Raw genomic sequence first — 19,014 nt, forward strand, 5'->3', positions numbered from 1 at the left:
TTCAGGAGTTTTAACGTTACTTTAGTGCTTCGCTGCTGTGTACTTCAGTCATCTGTGTGTGAACATCCCTGAACGCACCACCTTATACAGATGGGCTAGCTGTTCAGGCGCTGGATTCCAAATCCATCTAAAGATGTTTTTCACCTTCTTGAGTTTATTTTATCTGAAACTTAATGCTAATGCACCAGAACAATGGAGGTGAATGGAAGAGTTAAAACACGCTGCTAGGCTTCCATGATCAGGAATTCATGGACAACATGGTCCCTGCTGGGTCGACCACTGTCTCATCTTATTTTGAAATATATATATATATATTTATATACAGATGGAAGTGACTCACCGGCTATGGTCAGACCTCTTGTGTGAATCTCACACATGTGCTTATTATTTTGGGTTGATGGCCATATGTTGGGATATAGGTTTTGTTTCAGACCTGGCAGACTTCTTCTTATTCTTCTGCTGCTGTTCTTGGTCACTGTGCTTTTTCTTTTTCTTTTAAATTTCCTTCCTTAGAGCCTGCTATCAATGGTCTGACAGCTAATTAGAGTTGTGTGTGTGTGTGTGTGTGTGTGTGTGTGTGTGTGTGTGGTACACAGCATACCAGATTTCACATTGTTCCTTTGTGTTCGCTGCCAACCACATGCACAGTTGCTAACAGCCTGAGGTCAGACTAGCTAACTTTAGAGCTCAGAGAAACGACCCTCTCAACAGGTGTGTGTGTGTGTGTGTGTGTGTGTTATGTATAACAATGGCTAGTTAAGTTGTCAGGTCCTTGGTTGTCGGCTTGTTAGCAGCTTCTCTGCCACTTTTCTGTTGCTGAAATGACATCAAACAACATAGTCACCATATAATAATAAGACAGTTGATCAATAAGATAATTGATTGACGGGACAATAACATGAGTAGATACAGAGGGATAACAGGTGTAAATAATTTGTTTTCTGAGCATATTAACGATGCTTCAAAGGTGTCGGTCGCTTGTTGAACATGTCAAGTTAATCAGGTGTTAAGATGGCGGCCATGTTTTACAACGCTTACAGTGTAAAAGCTGAATAGATGGTTTGGAAGTGCCAGTAAATTAGCCTCTAATTTAGATTGTCCCAAGCAGCAGGTCACAGGGAGAAAGTGTGAGTGAGGCTGAAGGTGGAGCGGGACAGAGTGACAGAAACCCTATCCTTCCTGCTCTTTATGCAGTCCACCCCCCCACCCCGTCACATTCTCACCTGTTGACGCTCCATCAATCTCCCGGCGGTCACCCTGCCAGGAAGGTGTCAGCGGATGTCTGTCTGTGCGTGCTTTCATGTCAGAACAATGGCGGCTCGGTCTGAAACCATCTCTGAGAGTGTTGTGTGTTTATCCATCTCCAAAGAGATTAATCGCAGGAGAACATGTCCACATGGTGATTAGGCGAGGACGGCTCACTCACAGTGCAATGTGTCTGAGTGATTGTCATGTGTTTGTCTCTGTTGCAGCCATGTCAGATGTAGAAGAGGAATACGAGTAAGTGGAAAAGAATGACCTCTTCATCACTATATAAATCCATCAGCTGTGAGGTTTACTGACTACACTGTCTCTGTGTTTGTCTTCAGGGAGCAGGCCGAAGGTACGTCCCCTCACACTGTGTCCGTTTAAGTCGAGGATTCAGAGAAGAGATTCTCTTTGATGGTCTCCTCTCAGAGGTGGAGGTGGAGGAGGTGGATGAAGCTGAGCAGCAGCAGCAGGACGAGGAGGAGACGGAGGAAGATGGAGGAGGTAAGGACAAGAAGGCACTCCTATAGGTATATATATATATATGTTGAGATGATGTCAAGTGTCTGGTGGCGCTCCCTCTGTCTCTCTCTGAGTTCTGACCTTCCTCTTGTTTTACTGCTTTCCTATTGGCTGACACTGTGCTGGTCCGGACTACCAGAGCAACAGGAGTACCAAGGTAGGGTGGGCACACATCATGGGCTCAGTTTAAGCTGTATGATCTGAAGTCATGTAGAACTATAACACAAATCATCTGACTGTAGTAGATGTCAGTATTAGGCAAACATGCAACACCTTGTTTCACCCGTGGCTGCAAAACCAGACCAAATCATCAGCCCTCCGCCGCCGTGCTTGGGTATGAGGGGTTTCTGCTGAAATGTTTATGTGGTGGTGGTGAGCATTAAGGCCCGTTAGAGGCTCTGAGATGCAGCACTTGGGTTTTTTGTGTGTATTTCTCTGAGCATTGCACAATCTGTCCTTGGGGGGTGAACTTGCAGCTGTCTGTAATGCTTTCCACATATGTGGATAATCTTTCTGACTGTTGTTTTGGAAAAACCCTTTACTTGCACAAGCAGTAAACTTAATCCATGATCATTTTTGCTATGCTTTTTCCCAGAGCCGTTGTTATGTCTACCGTTTCAGTTGTTGACATCAACATAATTGCCAAAATTACTATATGGCAGAGAGTTACTCACTTCAAACACAGGAAATCAGTCCTCCAAGCAAACAATCTGTAAAGCGTGATCAAGGCAGTGACGTAGTCCAGTCTGAGTTCGAAGCCAAGAAGTAAGTCCGTGGGAAAATAGGAAGTTCAAGCAACCCGTACAATACTGTACGGCAGTCCGAGAGTGGCAAAAGTACCGACAGGGAAAAAACACAAATCCAAAACCAGGCATGGAATCATACACAGGTAAGTAGTCCAAGATAATCGCTGGAACGCTAGGAAGCAATTCGAAGACGACCTACCAAAGATAGGGCGACAAATAGTCCAAAGTTCTTAGGGAGTCATGGGAGTAAGGAGCGTGGCAGTGGCGGGAATCCGCGGGGACACCAGTCGCCATGATGTGAGTTCCTGACAACAGCAGGTGGTTGTGCTAGTAAATAGCATGGTGCCATTTGCATGATGGGAAATGTTAGTTTAGCATTTTGGGTACACATGTTTGACATTAGCAGTTAGGTGAACTACAAACAAGCAATTAGCAATTAGCAAGCCATTCCAGCTGTTTTTCTGTCTCATTGCTAAGCTAGGCTAACTGGCTGCTGGGTGTTGTATTGTCAGTACAAACATATGATTATATGTTTTTGTTCCATAATGCTAACTTTTTCTGGAAGCATCAGTCGTTACCTTTGGCCTTCTTCATTTTCATGTCCTCTCTCCTCTTCCTCCTGTTTGTTTTCCTTTCCTTTATTACTTTCTTTCCTTCCTCTCTTGCAATGACCCCTGTCTTTATTGTGTTACCATCCCTCCATCTTTCATTGTGTCGTTATGTGGCTGCTCCGTCAGATCAAGACGCCCAGGAGGAAGGTGAGAATTAGAACAAGTGCTCTGCTCCTCCGGCCTGCCGCCACATTATCTAACACATGGAGGTCATATCTGTTCTTATAAATCTCACTTAAAAGGTATTTCAGTCTACTTTATGGGGTTAAATGTTCATTGTGACCAAGGGTTAGTATGGATTGTGGTCATATCGTTGCGTGTTTCCTTGTTGTTGTTTTCATGCTTGCTGTGCTTCCAGTCTCACTAATTATTAAAAAAATTCATTCAATTCAATTCACTTCACACATGTAACCTGTCACCTTTGTCTCTGTTCTCTGCAGAGGAGGAGCGCCCCAAACCGAAGTACGTGCTCATTCACGCTCTCTTCATGTAGCTGTGAAATGATGGTTTGTCGTATTACAGTCTGTCTCTCCGCTCTGCTCCAGGCCTATGGCGCCCCAGCTTGCCCCCCCAACCATTCCTGTGGGAGACAGGGTAGACTTTGATGTAAGTAAACTAGAGGCCACTAAATGTGGAACACTGCTCCATCATCATGCAAATGAACCTGCTTCTTTCATCAGGACATCCACAGAAAGCGCATGGAGAAGGACCTACTGGAGCTGCAGACTCTGATTGAAGCACACTTTGAGCAGAGGAAGAAGGACGAGCAAGAGCTCATTGGCCTCAAAGACCGAATTGTACGTTTATTGAGATGCTAACACATCGCGTCCACGTGTTCAGATTCATTAACAGACACGTGGTGCCTTTGTTTTGCTTTTGATCAGGAGAATCGTCGGTCAGAGAGAGCCGAGATCCAGAGAGTCAGAGCGGAGAAGGAGAAGGACAGACAGAACAGGATCGCGGTAACAAACACGCACTCACATCATGGCGGTTAGCCCACAACAGGCCTGGTGACGGTGATGTCATGACTCCATCCTTGTCCATCTGGCAGGAGGAGCGTCATAGGAAGGAGGAAGAGGAGGCCAAGAAGAAGGCCGACGATGACGCCAAGAAGAAAAAAGTGCTGTCCGGAATGGGAGCCAACTTTGGAGGCTTTTTGGCGAAGGTGGGATGATGATGATGATGATGATTGTGGTGATGGTGATGATGATGGTGATGGTGATGATTGTGGTGATGGTGATGGTGATGATTGTGGTGATGGTGATGGTGATGGTGATGGTGACGTCGATGATGAAGACGAGGATGATGACGTGATGATGATGACGATGATGATGGTGATGATGATGCTGATGGTGATGGTGATGATGGTGATGGTGATGATGATGATGATGGTGATGGTGATGATGATGATGATAGTGACGGTGATGGTGATGATGATGATGATGATGATGATAATGGTGATGATGATGATGCTGATGATGCTGATAATGTTGATGATGATGATGACGATGACGATGATGATGATGATGATGACGACGACGACGAGGATGATGATGATGATGATGATGGTGACGATGATGATGATGATGATGATGATGATGATGGTGATGGTGACGATGATGATGATGATGATGATGATGATGATGATGATGATGATGATGATGATGATGAAGATGATGATGATGGTGATGGTGATGGTGATGATGATGATGATGACATGTTCTGTGTCAGGCTGAAACCAGGAAGGGAAAGCGGATGACGGGCAGAGAGATTAAGAAGAAGACCCTCGCCGACAGGCGGCAGCCGCTCGCCATCGACAACTTGAGGGAGGACTCACTTAAGTAAGTCACTTCCTGTCAGCTGACCTCAAGTTAACAAAATAAAAACTCCCTTCTAAAAGTGCCTCTTTCTGTTTCCAAGGCAACGGGCCCAAGAAATGTGGAACTGGATTTACCAGCTGGAATCTGAGAAGTTTGACTTCATGGAGCACATGAAACACCAGAGATATGAGGTAACGTTAATATTAATTCATATTGTTATCATGTAGATTCTACCAATTGATCTTTAGTGACCGGATTTTAATATCACTTCACTGAGCCCTTCATTACTAGCTAGTTAGCAGCGATGCTAGCTAATGTTTGCTATGTAAAGTAGAGGCAGTTAGCCTGCTAGCTGGAGCTTGGCTGTGGTATAACTCTACTATAAACATGTGATAATGTAGTGATTGATGCCTGGTGCTGAGCGCTGTCATCTTTCTCTCTGTGTGCACCCGGCAGATCATCGTGCTGCTCAACAGAATCCAACATGCTCAGAAGTTGTAAGTAGCTGCTCCTACTCTGAACTTATTTCCTGCCTTCACTTCCTTCTTTTTTATTTTACTGCCGTTCCTTTGTTTTAAACAGTAAAAAAGGCCACGGCAAAGGGAAGGTGGGCGGGCGCTGGAAGTAAAAACCAATAAACTCCACACCAGATCATTTAAAGACAAACAGGAAGCATCGAAGGGATCAGGAGCTCCGGCGCCTTTCTGCTGGCTGCTTGAGTTTGTCATAGATATTGTTGCTTCATAAATAATATATATGTATTGATAAATAAAACCACATGCAGCTTTTGTCGATGTCTCATTGGTTTGGACTTCCTGCGTACATGCAGACCTCGTGTCGACCCTCAGGGTTTGGATCCTGCACCGATAAATCCTCCGTTCCTCTTCTCGGGAGGGTGTAGCCGTGTGTTTATGGGAATTTCAGACCATTCTTCCAGAAGTGCATCAGTGACGTCAGACACTGATGAAGGCCCGGCTCAGTCTTCACTCCACGTCATCCAAATTCCTGTATTTATCCTCTAGGCGACATTCATTGTGTGAGCGTTTTTTTTTTCAGAATAACTTAATACAGTGAATATATTTCTTCAACTTACGAATCGGGGGTGTACTGAAAAAATGTAACAATATGAGTGAGTGGCACAAATGGCTTGACAGTGTAGATACACTGTATGTATGGATAAGTGTGAGTCAGAAACACTAAGCTGTAGCTGTATGCACTGACAGTGATAGCAAGCAGAACATTTCCTGTCCTGGTGAAGTCTATACGTTCAGCTTCAGTCTTCCTCAGATCCCGAAACCTCATCCCCCACACTTCTATAAAGCTTGCTGCACCCCTGGTGCACATGTAACTGTCTGGACAAACAACCCGCTATAACACTGACGTTAGAACTAAACTCATGTCATCATGCTGAAATAAAAATGGTGTGCTCCCCCGGGTGGTTAAATAATGTCATTACGGTCTGTTGAAATCTCCAAGCTTGGGTACAAGCACTGTGGATGTGGGTTAAACATCTACAACCTGCCCAGTGTTTTATTGGTGTTTTAGTCTCATTAAATAAAAAGGCCCCAGCCAGAATGGACCCAGGAGCCTCGTTGCTGTGAGGCCACAGTTCTGCCCAGGTTTTATATTGTTTTTACTTCCTCAGTTTATTCATGGGACTGTTCTTCACTGGAGTTCTGGTGTTTGTGCTGATTATTATGTTTCCAGTAAACCCCCCCCCTTCCTCCTCCCCCTCCTCCTCTCACCCTCTTCCCACTAATTCCTACCTCACATGTTTGGCTCCCTGCACGAGACGAGGACTAAAGAGGACACACTGTTAATCCAGTCTTTGACTCAACACATGGAGTCAGGGCGCACACACACACACACACACACAGAGGCTGCATCAGGAAAAGCCTGCATGTTTGTAATTAGATTACTGGGACGGCAGCAATGACCACGGTGTGATGATTAAATTAATGTGAAAGGTTCAGTTATTCTGATCACTACAGGAATAATCTGACTGTATTAGAAGGTATAATCCTAATCTGATGCATGATATGTCAAATAGTTTATGATTCATTGAACTTTTAAGAAATACTGTGACAGATATCCGTGTACATGATGCATTTACCTGTGTGTGTGTGTGTGTGTGTGTGTGTGTGTGTGTGTGTGTGAGACACTACATGAAGTTATACACACATTCATCCGTCTGTCACTGTTTGGAAATGTTTAATTTATTCAGCTATTTATTTACAGACACTTTATTTGTACAGAAAGTGAAACAACAGCACACACACACACACACACACACACACTGCTTCCATCCAAACACAAAAGGACCCACAACAAATCAATTATCAGTAAAAACATCCAACTAAAAACAACAAATGGAAAAAAGAAATTTAGATTCTTTGGGGAACCACTGAGGAGAAATAAACTAGAGAAGAAGATGCACACCTCAGCTCAGTGTTTAAACACACTTCCTCACGGAGTGGACAGAATATTGTGGACACCCCCTCAGGGATAACTGAAGGCAGTGGACTCTGCAGGCTAGTTTTTGCTAGCCCTGCTAGGTTGCCTGTTTGGAGTCATCTTTGTAAAAGCTACAGTTGTTTGGTTTGATGGAAGATAACCTCTCTCTACGCTGATGATGGTGCCGTGTACATGTTTAGCGGATGGGGGCCTTCAGAGCAGCGTCCACCTCCTCCTCGGGCTGCAGCGTGTGCCACTGGGCCACGGGACGCCTGGGATTAGCCAGCATGTCGGACCAGTGGCGAAGCCCGACGCCTGAGGCGCCGTAGCCGATCCAGCACTTGCCAATGGGGTCGTTGCTGCCCAGCTTGTCATAGTCGTAGACGGTGATCAGCACCTGGAGTTTCTGTGAGACAGTGGACAGTCACATGACCTCATTGTGTAGTTGTTTTTAAGAAACAACTGAAGGTTAATCCTTAAAATAATTTTAGAGCTTTTAAGCCCAGTAACAGTTTTTAGTGCTGATGTATTTTACATTTACAATTTTCTTCTGTGTATGTTCAGTCTGTTAGCTAATATTTGCTAATTAGCGCTAACAACAAAGTACCTTGTGTCTTTGGTTTGAGTGGCTAACAAGCTAGTGTTTGCTACCTAGTAAACTAAATGTTTACCATGTACACAATTCTAGTTCAGTATGCTAACCGTAGCATGCTAACATCTGCTAATTGGCATAAAAGACAAAGGGCATATGTTCACCATCTCAGTTTAGCAATTTAGCATGCTAACATTTGCTAATTGGCACTAATGACAAAGTGTTATTTTAACCATGTACACCATAGCTTTGCATGCTAACATATGCTAATTAGCATTAAACACTGTATTGTAGAGATGTTCACCTTCTTAGTTTGCTACTTAGGCACAGCATCCTGTTTACAATGTTGACCATCTTAGCTTAGCATGTTAACATGGGCGCTAGGGAAGTTAGCATACCTGAATCTGGGAGAAAGGTATCTCAAAGCTGAAGCTCTCGTTGAAGTAAGGATTCAGGGTGTTCTGTTTGACCGACGTCTTCTTCTTCTTGAGTCGTTTGCCGTTGTGCTGCAGCACCACCTTAACAAAGGGGTCTGAGAGACAAAGGTTGTAGATCAGCAGACCAGTCCCAGTCTCAGTCTCTAGTGTCAGCGTGCATGAAGGTGTGGGTACCTGATAATCCACCGACGTCCATCTTCTTTAGATTCTTGGCTTCCATGATGTTAACCGTTAGCTTACCGGCTGTGGGCACGTAACGGAGGGAGATACAGATGTCGCCCAGCTTCTCTTGCTGTCAACAACAACAACAACAACAACAAAAAGCCTTTGTTAAACCATTTAACCATTTATGATGAGTCTTACTCTTGATTTTTAGTGGATGGAATCATTATTACCTCCTCTTTTTCTCCTCCAACCAGATCCTTATATTCGTGTATGGGCTGTGCGAGGTCTATGCTGTTCATGGGAATCTTGATTTCACCAATGACGTCATGTTTACCAAACCGGTCAAAGTCAAAAACCTGCAGCACCAGAGTCTGACCACCCAACTCAGTGTACGGGATCTTTAAGAGGGAGCGTAAAAGGTTAACTTCAGGGGACAAACTCATGGTGTGATCTGTTGCATTGCACAGACCTTGAAGATGAAGGTCTCGTTGAAGACGGGGCAGAGGTTCTTGCGCTGGACTTTGGTCTCAAACTTCTTCTTCTTGTCTGGCAGCATGTAGACTTTGACATAAGGGTCTGATGTACCACCCAGGTCCATAGCTGGGAGGTCCTGAGCCTGGAGGATGCCGACTATAAGCTGGAGGAGAAGGAGGAGAGAGGGCACAGCAGAGTCAGTCCAAGTAAGTGTTTTTCAAAATAAAAGCCTTGATGTTTTCAGTCTCTTCAAGTTCATCAGATATAATCAGACCTATGAGCATGTGTACCTGGTTATCAGTAAAGTTATAGTCCAGCGTGTACTCCAGTTTGCCGTAGAACTCCTTCTCCTCCTCCTCCTTCCCATCTTCTCCCTCCTGAAAGACACACAGGTGTTAAATGAGTCATCAAATGATAATTGAGGCTACGTTTACACACAGCAGAGTACTTTGAAAAACGAATATTTCCTTCCCTCCATTTTCCAAAATAACATTGTGCACACATCATAGTTTCTATTTACATTAACCCAGATAAAAACGCTCCCAAGAGCCATCATGACCACGCCAGGCCTGTGGGTGGCAGTGTAGGAAGAAGGAGAAATCAATCAGAAGCCTCATGGACGCAGTCTGGCTGTTTGTGTTAGAATTTTTTCCAACATTGCTGAACCTGGAGACCTAACATGTCTCTGCTCCTCTACAGCTTTTTACCATCTTAAAAAAATGCATAGTACAGAATTATTAGTTCTAATAGAGATGATTTCAGAATGTTATGATTGTTTCTTAATGAAGGTGATGCAATGTGTAAATGATTCCACTAAAAGTGTCTTTAGGCATTAGGATCTACTGTATTCTGCTTGCTGCTCATGAGTCTTCCTGTCCTGTGCCCTATCCAGGCTCGCTGTGGCTGCTGTGCTCAGTGGAAGCTGTGAATCCAGTTATTACTGCTGTCAACCTGGATGAGAGCCGAACAGCTGTGGAGCGTTAAGCAGTGATTACAATCAGATAGAAAACACGGTGAGGTCCATCTGTTGTCATGTGCAGGGGGTCGGCAGCTGTGGACTCTGTCCTCCGGTCCTCCAGTTTAAAACCTCTTTACCGATCGTTAGCCTAGAAACTGTAAAAGGTTAAAGTTTTGTTGTTGTTTGGGTCATTGATGGAAAGGATTGTGGGTAATTATACCAATTTTAAACTCTCCATACAAAGCAAACATTAGCTTCTTCATCATTTTGTTGGCAGATGCTACGTGCTCTTGTCTTTGTGACCACAGGAGGGCGACCTAAACATCGTCTCCACCATGACCAGAGATTGCAAATAATAAGAGTTCAGACAGAATCAGGCTAGCCTCCCTGTTTCCAGCTCAGGTGCTAAGCTAACACAGCCTTGTCTGAACATTTAGGTTTTCCACTCACCTTCTTGTCCTCTCCGTCCTCTCCCTCCTTGTCCTTCTTCCTCCTTCCTCTTCCTCCTCCCTTCCTCTCCCGGGCCTTCTTTTGCTTCTTGCCCTTGTTGAAGCATTTCTTGTAGATGCAGAATCCCAAGCAGGCGACAAGGGCCAGGACGACGACCACGATGGCGCCCACGGCCCACATGGGCACTGGAGGAAGGAGCGGAAAGGCTTTGTGAGTAAAGCTAATTTATGAGAGAGAGGAAAGATGCATGCTAGGTTGCTAGCATGATAGCACATTGTCTCTTTTTTTATTTGAACTCTGAGGTGTCGGCCATATTGGGGTAGTCCATGTGTTTTGCACTAACACAAAATTAGCATAACCTCACACACACTGTAAATCTTTGAATTGCATTATCATCTTTGAAATCATATATTAATTATGGTACAGCTCTAATTAGATAAAAAAAAAAATAGCCTATGTTGCACATAGTGTGTCCTGACTGTAGAAGAAGGATGAGTAAGCAGAATGGAAGAAGACATGAGGTGGACTTACTGTTCAGTTTATGATCTGGAGGAGCAGAGAGGATGAAGGAATGAGAGAATAAATCAGATTGAGAATAAGCGACATGATATGATATGATATGATATGATATGATATGATATGATATGACACATGACATGACATGACATGATATAATATGAGATGAAATGAGACATGATATATGACATGACATGATATGAGATGAGATGACATGATATATGATATGAGACTACATGAGATGAGATGAGATGAGATGAGATGACATGTGACATGACATGAGATGAGATGAGATGAGATGAGATGAGATGACATGTGACATGACATGAGATGAGATGAGATGAGATGAGATGACATGATATATGATATGAGACTACATGATATGATATATGATATGGCATGATATGATATGTACAGATGTCAGTGTCACTGTGCGCTCACTTGGCAGGTGTGTGAGCTCGTTGAAGAACTTGTTCTTCATGCTGTTGAACTGGTGGTTGGAGTGGTGCGTGATGTGTGGGGGAGGCGGAGGGGGCTCCCTCTCCTCCTCCTCCTCCTTCTCGGCCGCCCGGCGGAACCGCAGCTCCATCATGTCGACCAAAGGCATCCTCGCTCTGAGGAATGGAAACACGGCGAGAGGTGAGAGGCTCACGCAGCACAGAAGCAGCTGACCGCTCACATAAACAACACATCTACCAGTGATTGATTAATAAACAGTAAACAGAGCTGATGTCATGTCCCTGTTTTCATACTAACGTCCTTCTTTCAGTCTTGATCCAGTCTGTCCTTCCACCTGGCTGTAATCTCTGTAATCCTCCTCTCTGCTCCACTCTCCTGCCTCTCAACACCACTCTGTCAGCTTCAAGCTCACTTTTTCATTGTTTTGCTTAGAAATAAAAACAAGGATGAGAGTTTCTGATAAACCCCCAGCTCCTGAGTCTGTGGGCGCTGATAAAGCAGAGACGGCACTCCGTGTGTCCAGACTGAGGCAGGAAGTGGTCCACGTATGTCTCCATGTCTGCTCTCACTTATATAATATAATGTATAATTATTATACTGAGCCCTTTATTGTATCCTCATCAGATGTATTGAGTTATACTGTTCATTTATTGACAAATTAATAAAGTTCATATCAGGTTTTAGTGTGTTGTGTAAGTAAAAACCTGGTTTTACCTCTTACCTCAGAGTCAGTTCACCAAAAACAAAAAATCAGATTTATGACAGGTAACGAGTTACACACACACACACACACACACACACACACACACACACACACACACACACACACACACACACACACACACACACACACACACACACACACACACACACACACACACACACACACACACACACACACACACACACACACACACACACACACACACACACACACACACACACACACACACACACACACACACACACACACACACACACACACACACACACACAGAGCTTCCTCCCACTTCAGACGTCCCTCTGTCACAGCACAGCAGTGTAACAAGATTAATTGTCGAAGGTAATCCCAAAATCCTGGGCTTAAACAAATTAAGGACAGTTTACCTCTCCGGGGTTCCTCCCCTTTCTCCACCCTCCATCTCTCTGTCACCACCCCCCACACCCCACCCCTCTGTCTGTCATTCATCCTCCTGTCTCCCCCTCGCATGACAGAGACATACACACATCATATTTCCTTAATAAGATCTGATTTAGGTGGCGAGCTCTGTTACATTGACCCTCACAGACCCCTGGATTGCATAAGCTGAGGATTAGAGAGGAAGATCACAGTGTGTGTGTGTGTGTGTGGGGGGGGGGGGGGGAGAGATCAGGCTTTTAAGTAAACAGTTAATATAAAATGAAACACCACTAAAGTAATGATTTAAGCAGCAGAGAAGGATCCACAGTCAGTACATCATTCTGCTGTTTGACAGGACAGTGTGTGTGTGTGTGTGTGTGTGTGTGTGTGCGTGTGTTGCATAAGGACATTTTATCTGTAGTTTTAAACACCCCCAAAAAATCGGGATGATAACCACATCTGGTTTCTGGGACACAGCAGGTTTAGACTGGACTGCAGCCAACAACTTACATCAGCCAGCCCCGCTCAGGAGTCTGTGTGTGTGTGTGTGTGTGTGTGTCTCTTTGAAAGTTAGAAGACTGACATGTGTTCAGACCAGTGTGTGGCGCTCCACAGGTCTGATGTGATATAACGTGTGTCGTCAGCAACAATCATGAGTGTATAAAGCATGGCGAGGACCTTTAACATGGACACACTGCAGTGATGCTGCTTCATTAGTGTCACAGTGTAGAGAAGAACAACCCAGCGCCTCCTGTGGCTGTTTTAACTCACTCACTGTTCAGAGGAGCACACAGGACCACTGTGGCAATCAGTTGTTAGCCATGCTACATGCTACATGGGGGGGGGGGGGTACAATGGTGGAACACAGACCAAATTTATCAACAATAAATTATGGAGTGGATTTACACTCGCACGAACCCTCGTCTGTCTCAGCTGTATTCAGCTTCTAAGTTCATATTTAGTGCTAATTATAAACCGTTATGTGTGCTGAGCTAAGACACACCAGTGATGGTTGAACAGCTGTTTGTATTTTAAACCAAACCAAACTAATCATGACCTCCAGTCAGAGTGACCTCTGCTGTGTCAATGACGGTTTACCGATGTTGCCATTTATGTGTTAGGATGTACTTAATAATAATAATATTGATTAGGATGACGTCATGACAGGACGAACTGTAGAAACTCTGCTAATCCTTGACTTTTGTTGTTGTTGATGTTTTCAGTTTGGCCAACATGGAGGTCAGGACAGACCGCAGCCTCCGGCCAGAGGACGGTCTGGATGTTTGGATTTCAACCCTCCATCATTTCCCTCAAATGTTCCCTGTTCCAGGTGAGGGTGGATGGATCAATGGTCTCATTACAAATATGATATTTTCACATAAACATCAGAAGGGTTTTCTCTTTCTTTCAATTTCTTTTTAAAGATAATAGAAGATGTTTTTGATTGACAATGATTGATGATGATCAGGGACGAGTACAGCAGGTGAATTCACGTGAACACACACTCACACCCAGCAGAGGAACACCAGTGCCCTGTAATCCACTTAAACTAATCTTTGCCACTTTTGGAAACAGCCTGCACAGAGTGTGAATGTTTGAACACTGTCCTAACTCATACTGAGGTGAAGGATCTAAAAAAAGCTGCTCGTCAAAGTGTTTGAATACTTTTACATCCGTTCCATTGTAAGACAAATATGTCAATATACACAAACGTCTATTATCAGTAATATATATCTACATATATATATAAATAAGAGCTATAAGACAGAGCAGGAACTCACCTGTTCAGCCTCACTTCCTCTTGTTTCCTCGTCTTTTTGTCCTTATGTTTTCGTGCATCCAAGCCTCCACAGATCCAGCAGCTCCGCTCACCGACGGCAAGTTCTCCGTCGTCCGGCTCAGCTCCCTCCCTCCCTATCTGTCCCCTCCCCCTTTCTCCCCCTGCCTGTGTTAATCCCTCACTGCCAGCTACTTACTGTCCACCTACACTGTAAAAAAATCTGAACCCACAGTCACTTTAAAACTTTCTCTCAAAACACCTTCACTGTACTCAGTGTTCACAGACGGGGCCGGTTCCATGTGGGACCACAGACGGGGCCGGTTCCATTCAGCACCACGGACAGGGTCCAGCCTCACATACACAGTGGGTCAGCAGCAGCTGCAGCAGTGATTATATTTATGTGGATCGTTCCTGTTATTCTGCACAGACTCCATTAAAGTCGCACACTCTGGAAGGATTTGAACATCACATATGAACCTATTGTGATTTCAGCCTGTGATGTTTGAGAATGATTTATATTCAGACTGAATGTGTTTGATGTAAAGTGACATATTTGTGCTTCTTATTATTTATAAAAGACTCAACAGAAACATTCAGTCATGACGTCAGTACAGTGTGGCTGAAATGTGATGTTTTCTATAGGACTCCATAGAAGAAACAAGCACGGACCTCACAGTGCAGTACTGAGCCTCCCCACCAGATGGCGGTGTCACCTTTAAGGTACACAGGCCACGTCCTGTGAATCCATGAACACTGATTCTACTTGTGAGTATCATCATATGATCGTTTTGTCTTTATCGTCTAGTGACAGAATATACTCACATTTCTTCAAGTGTCATTTTGAGGTTTGTTTACCTACATGTTCACACTTTAGAGAAGGCGCCAGACTGATAAATACAAACTATCAGAAGTTCTTGTGTAATATCACTGATCACTATGGAGAAATACTCAATGTTTACCAACTTTACCAGACTTCAGGCTGGGGCTGTGTCTGACATCACTCCCTGATCACTACATATGGTCCTGTACAGAGCCGCCGCCATTTTGTAGTGCTGTCCGACTTCTTAGTGAGAAATTATAGACCCCATATAGGGCCCTCAATGTATCCCACAATGCATCATGAAAAGTAGTGTCCATCCGATGGTCACTACTTTTAGCGATATTTCCCATCATGCATTGCACAGACCGGCTAAAGAACGGGAACAGAAGTGACGTCCCCTGTCTATAAATGTAATGATGTTTAAAGAACGTAGCATGATCGGCTGTTTGTTTATTAATGTTTACCATAAAACGTTTACTAGGCACAAATTCTAACTGCTAACAACAGAGATCGGCTCGCTTAATTTGTGACAGCGATGACGTCATTAACGGCGACACAAAATGGCAGAGGTGGAGTCCGAAATGTCTGAAAATGCTTTCAATGAGTTCACTAGTGATGGTCACCTGACACCGATGCTCCGATACGAGCTTTAAAGTGGAAACAGCGTTTATCTTGAACCACTTCTTCGAAGCATGCTTTGCTGCGGGAAAGCCCACGTGACCGATGACGTCCCCTCAGTGAATTACGCGACTGGTTCACATCACTCGACACTGCTTCGTAACCTGAGACTTTGCTGAAACCGGCTCAGTCGAAAAACTGTGGAAAAAATATTGTTTCTAAATAAAAATGTTGTAATTACGATCCAGACAAGCTCCAAGCTCCTACTGCAACACACACATTTATAGAATCGACTGACCAAACCGATGAATCAGTCTTCACTACAATATATGTTCCACACACCTGGTTACACTCATCACGTAATTCAGACACTGTGTCCTATTTCACCACTAGATGTCACTGAAACCAAGCTTTCAATGAATAATTAATTAATTGATAAATTAATAATTAAACCCGAGCCAGTGTTCCGCTCATCACAGATGCCACAGACACAGGAAGTCCAGCTCAAAAAGTTTATTCTGATTAAGGACAGAAACTGTCAAACTAAGAGGCACAGCCACAATCTTTAAGACAACGACACACACACAGTGAGGGCTTTCTGCCGTCTCTTCCAGTTAAGACAAATGTGAAATGATGTTGAACGGAGGAACAGCTGGAGCCGTTTGCTCGTCTCTGCGCTTAGCTCTTGCCCCCCAGGGTGTGCTTGTCGAACAGGTACTCCGCCATCTTGTTGCTGTTGGCGTCCATGCGGGACAGGTTAGTGATGTGGTCGCCCAGCTTCTTGATGGCCTCCACCTGCTCGTTCAGGTAGTGGGTCTCCAGGAAGTCACACAGCTGTAAGAGAAACAGCCGTTATTTATTTTGCTAAAGAGAAACGAACACTTCAGTTTGACCTTTAACCCTTTGTAATACAACTTACATGAGGGTCAGCGTGCTCAGAGGCCAGCTTGTGCAGGTCCAGCAGAGCCTGGTTGACGTTCTTCTCCAGCTGCAGAGCGCACTGCATGGCCTCCAGGCCGCTGCCCCACTCGTCACGGTCAGGCTTCTGCACAGGAAGAAGACGCGTCAGCCCACTGTGAGCACAGTTTATATCCACCAGAGACCGCCTGGTGCAACAAACACAGCCGACACAAACCTTGATGTCCTGGAGGAAGATGCGTCCTCCTCTCTTGTTCTGGAAGGACAGCAGCTTCTCTGCGTGCTCCCTTTCCTCGTCGCTGTTCTCCTTGAAGAAATGGCAGAAGCCTGGAAGGGCCACATCATCCCGGGAGAAGTAAAAAGCCTAAAGGAGACAAGAGGAGGATAAAAAGGCCCTTATTAGTACAGCTCAGCTGTCATGACAACCTAATCATGACTCAGCATTTTCATTCATATTGTGCAGTTCTCTTACCATGGAGGTGTAGGTGTAGGACGCATACAGCTCCAGTTTTACCATCCGGTTGATGGCGGCCTCGCAGTCACGGTGGTAGTTCTGACGCACTTGGGAATCCATTTTAGCTGGCGGTTGTTTTTTTTCGTCCTTTTCTTATCAAAACGGTAAAAAAATAGAGCTTTACGTCGACTTTATCAGCAGTGTTCAGGTAGAAAAGGTCTGCAGGTTCACAGTGAAATGATGTTGATGAAAAAATATTAAAAAATAAGTTAGAGGGACGAAGAAAGAAGTTCCGTTCAAACACTGTTGAAGCAAGAACTCCTCAAGGTTTCTTCCCGGGTGTGAAGCGGCAGTCCGGACTCTGCCTGTATTTATACGCAGCAGGGAGCTCGTGCCTGAGATTACGTCAGCCTTCACATTAAGCAGCCAATCAGAGAGAGGCAGAGGACGCATATGGGACACAGCCATGAGGTTGCATTTTCTGATTCATGGAATTCAGGGTTTCATGTTCTTCTGCTGACAGTCAGCCGCCATGACGAAGCACTTTTAACAGGTGTTTGGATGATGTTACATTTAATTTATATAAGTGAATGAGAGAAAATACATTTTAAAAACGCATATTTCAAACAGCTGCATTAATAATACTAACGCTGTGACCATCGGTGCTACTTATCATGATGCATTGTGGGATGTATTGAGTGCACTATAGGGTTAAATGGTTTTTGTTGCATGACTCAGTACCAGAGCACAGTACCAGGATCCTCACTGAGACGAGTCCAAACCCTGATGTCAGTTAATTCAGGGGCAGCACAGGCTGATGTTCTGTATGTAGGGAGGTGTGTTAACCCTGTGTGGGTCTGCCATGTTGACCTGAGACCTTCAAGTGTGAATATGTGAGCAGCCCCACCTGTGATTGGAAAGTCCACCATGTGGTCTCTGAGGGCCTGTCAGGTTCAGGACCTGCTCTTGGTCCCAGTGTTTGTTCTGCTGTGTAGAGACAGTCACACTGTCCTGCAGATTGTAGTTCCACAGACGGGGCCAGTTCCATTCAGCACCACGGACAGGGTCCAGCCTCACATACACAGTGGGTCAGCAGCTGCTGCAGCAGTGATTATATTTATGTGGATCGTTCCTGTTATTCTGCACAGACTCCATTAAAGTCGCACACTCTGGAAGGATTTGAACATCACATATGAACGTAGAGAAGATTGAAGCAAGGCGTCTGGACTTGTAGAGTTTTCTAGAAGACGTTTCGCTGCTCATCCAAGCAGCTTCATCAGTTCTAACTGTTTGGTGGGAAACATGGTTTATATGTGGTTACAGACCTCAGTGGGTGGGTCTGGGTAAAACTTAAAAAAAACTTACAAACAATAGCACTAAATGTTTCCATACTTACCTGTGATGTTCTGGCTGACTGGGCCAGGTGTGTCTAACGACTGGCTAACGACTATGAAACTGCCGGAGGGGGACTGGTTGACAGCCCTTTGTTCTTACTGTGAGTATGTGCAAACTTCCTGGGAATGGATGGAATCACTGCATTGTATGTGGTAGAAAGATGATGTCTGAGGCCACCACCTCTGTTAAGGGAAGGTTTTTCCAGCTTAACATAGATGCTTCCTTGACTCCTCTTTCAGACCACCTTTCCTCCCTGTCTAAAATGTGAACATTGTTGTCCTCAAAGGAGTGTCCTTTGTCTTTGAGGTGGAGGTGAACAGCTGAGTCTTGTCCTGAGGAGGTGGCTCTCCTGTGCTGAGCCATTCTTCTGTGGAGTGGTTGTTTAGTTTCTCCAATGTACAGATCAGAGCATTCCTCACTGCACTGGACTGCATATATCACATTGCTGTGTTTCTCC

The 19,014-nt window shown here is 44.6% G+C and overlaps 3 protein-coding genes across 11 annotated transcripts in view; 1 reads left to right on the top strand and 2 right to left on the bottom strand.

Annotated features, from left to right (window-relative positions):
• tnnt1 (troponin T type 1 (skeletal, slow)) overlaps positions 1 to 5,736 on the top strand; it is a 7,149-nt gene extending 1,413 nt beyond the window's left edge. For 2 of the 7 annotated variants that reach the window (XM_028412895.1, XM_028412897.1), the window contains 14 exons: positions 1,473 to 1,500; positions 1,590 to 1,603; positions 1,678 to 1,752; positions 1,910 to 1,927; positions 3,254 to 3,274; positions 3,568 to 3,589; positions 3,673 to 3,733; positions 3,808 to 3,924; positions 4,012 to 4,089; positions 4,179 to 4,292; positions 4,859 to 4,968; positions 5,048 to 5,138; positions 5,404 to 5,444; positions 5,530 to 5,736. In XM_028412895.1, coding sequence (XP_028268696.1) covers positions 1,473 to 1,500; positions 1,590 to 1,603; positions 1,678 to 1,752; positions 1,910 to 1,927; positions 3,254 to 3,274; positions 3,568 to 3,589; positions 3,673 to 3,733; positions 3,808 to 3,924; positions 4,012 to 4,089; positions 4,179 to 4,292; positions 4,859 to 4,968; positions 5,048 to 5,138; positions 5,404 to 5,444; positions 5,530 to 5,575 — 836 coding nt within the window. In that variant the 3' untranslated portion in view covers positions 5,576 to 5,736. The other 5 variants (XM_028412896.1, XM_028412900.1, XM_028412901.1 and 2 more) reach the window with 5 other exon arrangements.
• A 1,614-nt stretch (positions 5,737 to 7,350) lies between these two features.
• On the bottom strand, positions 7,351 to 14,430 carry syt5a (synaptotagmin Va). 3 transcript variants are annotated; one of them, XM_028412888.1, is made up of 10 exons: positions 14,354 to 14,430; positions 11,435 to 11,607; positions 11,009 to 11,023; positions 10,478 to 10,662; positions 9,360 to 9,446; positions 9,065 to 9,232; positions 8,826 to 8,993; positions 8,605 to 8,722; positions 8,392 to 8,525; positions 7,351 to 7,807 (listed from the first exon to the last, which is right to left on the bottom strand). In XM_028412888.1, the coding sequence occupies exons 2-10, from the start codon at positions 11,598 to 11,600 to the stop codon at positions 7,598 to 7,600; spliced, it is 1,251 nt and encodes a 416-aa protein (XP_028268689.1). In that variant the 5' UTR covers positions 11,601 to 11,607; positions 14,354 to 14,430; the 3' UTR covers positions 7,351 to 7,597. The 3 variants fall into 3 exon arrangements, with proteins under 3 accessions (XP_028268689.1, XP_028268690.1, XP_028268691.1); XM_028412889.1 differs by lacking the exon at positions 14,354 to 14,430 and adding an exon at positions 11,746 to 12,050; XM_028412890.1 differs by lacking the exon at positions 14,354 to 14,430 and adding an exon at positions 11,690 to 11,749.
• A 1,858-nt stretch (positions 14,431 to 16,288) lies between these two features.
• LOC114440455 (ferritin, liver middle subunit-like) lies at positions 16,289 to 17,488 on the bottom strand. Its single transcript, XM_028412908.1, has 4 exons — positions 17,181 to 17,488; positions 16,926 to 17,072; positions 16,710 to 16,835; positions 16,289 to 16,624 (listed from the first exon to the last, which is right to left on the bottom strand). Exons 1-4 carry the CDS (start codon positions 17,280 to 17,282, stop codon positions 16,469 to 16,471), a joined length of 531 nt encoding a protein of 176 aa, XP_028268709.1. The 5' UTR covers positions 17,283 to 17,488; the 3' UTR covers positions 16,289 to 16,468.
• Between the last annotated feature and the right edge of the window lie 1,526 nt (positions 17,489 to 19,014).

Source organism: Parambassis ranga, chromosome 8 (genome assembly GCF_900634625.1).
Source record: "Parambassis ranga chromosome 8, fParRan2.1, whole genome shotgun sequence".
Lineage (NCBI taxonomy): Eukaryota > Metazoa > Chordata > Actinopteri > Ambassidae > Parambassis > Parambassis ranga.